Source organism: Oncorhynchus gorbuscha, unplaced genomic scaffold (genome assembly GCF_021184085.1).
Source record: "Oncorhynchus gorbuscha isolate QuinsamMale2020 ecotype Even-year unplaced genomic scaffold, OgorEven_v1.0 Un_scaffold_17700, whole genome shotgun sequence".
In the NCBI taxonomy this organism is placed as follows: Eukaryota; Metazoa; Chordata; class Actinopteri; order Salmoniformes; family Salmonidae; genus Oncorhynchus; species Oncorhynchus gorbuscha.
The window spans coordinates 1-3437 of record NW_025759268.1 but is presented as its reverse complement, the minus strand read 5'-3'; the positions used below and the strand labels follow the sequence as shown (position 1 = coordinate 3437).

Genomic DNA, 3437 nt, shown 5'->3' with positions numbered 1-3437 from the left:
ATATGCAGTGATACATGGATTAGTAAAGACAATGAGACATGCAGGGATACATGGATTAGTAAAGACAATGAGACATGCAGGGATACATGGATTAGTAAAGACAATGAGATATACAGTGATACGTGGATTAGTAAAGACAATGTCAGCCTGTAGGTCTAATATTATAACCTGTGCTTTTCTTTAGATTGTCTCTGATTGTTGAAAAACGTCATGGTTACTGGGGTGTTATGTTGCCTGGTGTTACATTCCATTTCTCTCCTTCCACCTCACTCCCCTCTCTGTTCTTTCTCTCTGTCCAACATTTCTCCAGAGCCGTCTTGCGCTTCCTACTGCTCTTCTGGTACAAATCTGGCATGCAGACTTCCCCTCCTATTACCCCCCTGGACAGGGAGGCACAGCTCGGCAACGGTAACACAAGTCAAGAGTTTGCTCGTCGGACATATTTTATGTTTAACTCATTTTTTTACAATCCAGACAACCTGGAACTACTACTTGGACATAAATATATTTCTGTACGTCTCCCTCCTTACAGATGAGGACCACGATGACCACCAGGATGACAGCTCCTTTGTGGGCCAGCGGTCAGGGAGGGTGATGAGGCCGTTGGGCAATGGTAAGACTACACATGTTCCAGTACAATGTTTGCATTTAGGACAGTGCCAATACTATTTATCAGGAATGTACTATCTGTCCCTTACCTCTCTGTCTGTCTGTCTCTCTCTCTCCTCTCTCGCCTCTCAGCTCCCTCTGTGCAGACCCGTCTGTGGGCAGCCCCCAGTAGGGAGAAGAGGTGTGCTGTGGAGGAGGATCTGACCTCTAGTCCCACTGCCCTGGGGGTCCAGGAGACCATAGCAGAGTCCATGTACATTGGACGCCCGCTGGTACACTGTATCCTTCCTACTCTGGGACTCTGCCACAGAGACACTAGAGAATTAAACGTGCACAATGTCATCACATGATTACTGCCTCTATAGATTGTGGTCTGGTACGGCAGCTATAAAGTACATTGGCTGAAATGGTTGCATGATTCCATATCGTACCTCTGTATGGCCTGGAAGCATTCTGTTCATCTCAACAGCACGTCCCTTACTAGTGGAATACATCACTGCGCTGTATATACAGTATACCAGTATTTGACCTAATCAATGGTAGATGAACCCTCAAGGATTTCTCACACAGAGGGTGTGTTTTCCTCAACGCTGCTCCTAAACACAGTGCTCTGCCTGGGAATGTGTGGGAGAGGCTCCTGGAAACCATGGCTCGTGTCTGGAGCCATGGAAATGACCAGGTAACCATGCTTTCTTCTCTTTACACTGACACGTGCTAAGAGGAATGACTAAATAAATACACACACTGACTGGACACATGATATGTCTTCCACTATTAAAACAAAATAGCCACAGACATACTCTTCTATACAGGCCATTTAGAAGCAGTGTCATGAAGGAGGCACTGAAACATGAGTGGGATAAAGAGGTATCCACTGGTCTGTTCTCTTACCCCCGGTCTGTTCTCTTACCCCCGGTCTGTTCTCTTACCCCCTGGTCTGTTCGCTTACCCCGGTCTGTTCGCTTACCCCGGTCTGTTCGCTTACCCCGGTCTGTTCGCTTACCCCGGTCTGTTCGCTTACCCCGGTCTGTTCGCTTACCCCGGTCTGTTCTCTTACCCCGGTCTGTTCTCTTACCCCGGTCTGTTCTCTTACCCCGGTCTGTTCTCTTACCCCGGTCTGTTCTCTTACCCCGGTCTGTTCTCTTACCCCCGGTCTGTTCTCTTACCCCCGGTCTGTTCTCTTACCCCTGGTCTGTTCTCTCCACAGTTTTGGTTTGCTGAGTGACACTAAATCTCTGAACCGGCGGGAGAGGGCGGAGGTGAGGAGGAGAGCCTTTCTGCTTCTGTACTACCTGCTCCGCTCCCCTTTCTACAACAGATTCTCTGAGTGAGTAGAATCAGAACAACAGATTCTCTGAGTGAGTAGAATCAGAACTACAACAGATTCTCTGAGTGAGTAGAATCAGAACTACAACAGATTCTCTGAGTGAGTAGAATCAGAACAACAGATTCTCTAAGTAGAATCAGAACAACAGATTCTCTGAGTGAGTAGAATCAGAACAACATATTCTCTAAGTAGAATCAGAACAACAGATTCTCTGAGTGAGTAGAATCAGAACAACATATTCTCTGAGTGAGTAGAATCAGAACAACAGATTCTCTGAGTGAGTAGAATCAGAACTACAGATTCTCAGTGAGTAGAATCAGAACTAAAACAGATTCTCTGTGAGTAGAATCAGAACTAAAACAGATTCTCTGAGTGAGTAGAATCAGAACTACAACAGATTCTCTGAGTGAGTAGAATCAGAACTACAGATTCTCTGAATGAGTAGAATCAGAACTACAACAGATTCTCTGAGTAGAATCAGAACTACAGATTCTGAATAAGTAGAATCAGAACAACAGATTCTGAGTGAGTAGAATCAGAACTACAGATTCTGAGTGAGTAGAATCAGAACTACAACAGATTCTCTGAGTGAGTAGAATCAGAACTACAACAGATTCTCTGAATAAGTAGAATCAGAACTACAACAGATTCTCTGAGTGAGTAGAATCAGAACAGATTCTCTGAATAATCAGAACAACAGATTCTCTGAATAAGTAGAATCAGAACTATAACAGATTCTCTGAATAAGTAGAATCAGAACTATAACAGATTCTGAGTAAGTAGAATCAGAACAACAGATTCTCTGTCTAGAGAAATTCTTCACCATAATGACCATTGAAACATTGCATATTTTCTATCACAAGGGGTGCTTTTTAAACCTTTTGATTTTGTTTCACGTAGGACAAAGATCCTGTTCCTCCTCCGGTTTCTGGCAGACAATGTTCCCGGCGTCGGGCTGGTTGCTCGTAAGTGTTGACGTTTTATAGAAACCAAGTCTCTGAACATGGGATGGGATGTATTTGTTCTGTTGTTTACCTTATTGTTGGTGGTCCATTGTCTGCTGACATGCACTGTGGCTTCCAAACTCTACCAGTCAATGTGTTCATTGTCCTGATTGGCTTAACCTTATCCTCCACTTATCCTTCCAGGCCCTCTAATGGATTACCTACCTGTCTGGCAGAAGATCTACTTCTATAACTGGGGCTGAGGGCAAGAGGTGGTTGAAGGTCTCCTGGCCAGCTGGATAGGGATCGACACTAAAGAGGGAGACTCAGTAAAATACAGAGCCAGAGACACACAGGGACTCAAGTCCCCCACAGACTCACTGGAAACCTGTGCTGGTTAATCTGCTGTACTTCAACTGGGGACCCTCAAATCAGATCCAACATGCTGTTCTGTTGCTAGGGCATGCCAGAGTACCTTACGGATCCTTCTGTTCTGTTGCTAGGGCATGCCAGAGTACCTTACGGATCCTTCTGTTCTGTTGCTAGGGCATGCCAGA

The 3437-nt window shown here is 45.1% G+C and overlaps 1 protein-coding gene across 1 annotated transcript; it reads left to right on the top strand.

The window, feature by feature from the left end:
• The first annotated feature begins 250 nt into the window (after positions 1-250).
• LOC124030890 (peroxisomal membrane protein PEX16-like) lies at positions 251-3430 on the top strand. The gene is made up of 7 exons (XM_046342029.1): positions 251-408; positions 533-613; positions 742-888; positions 1216-1288; positions 1817-1936; positions 2837-2901; positions 3085-3430. Exons 1-7 carry the CDS (start codon positions 354-356, stop codon positions 3141-3143), a joined length of 600 nt encoding a protein of 199 aa, XP_046197985.1. The 5' UTR covers positions 251-353; the 3' UTR covers positions 3144-3430.
• The last annotated feature ends 7 nt before the right edge of the window (positions 3431-3437 follow it).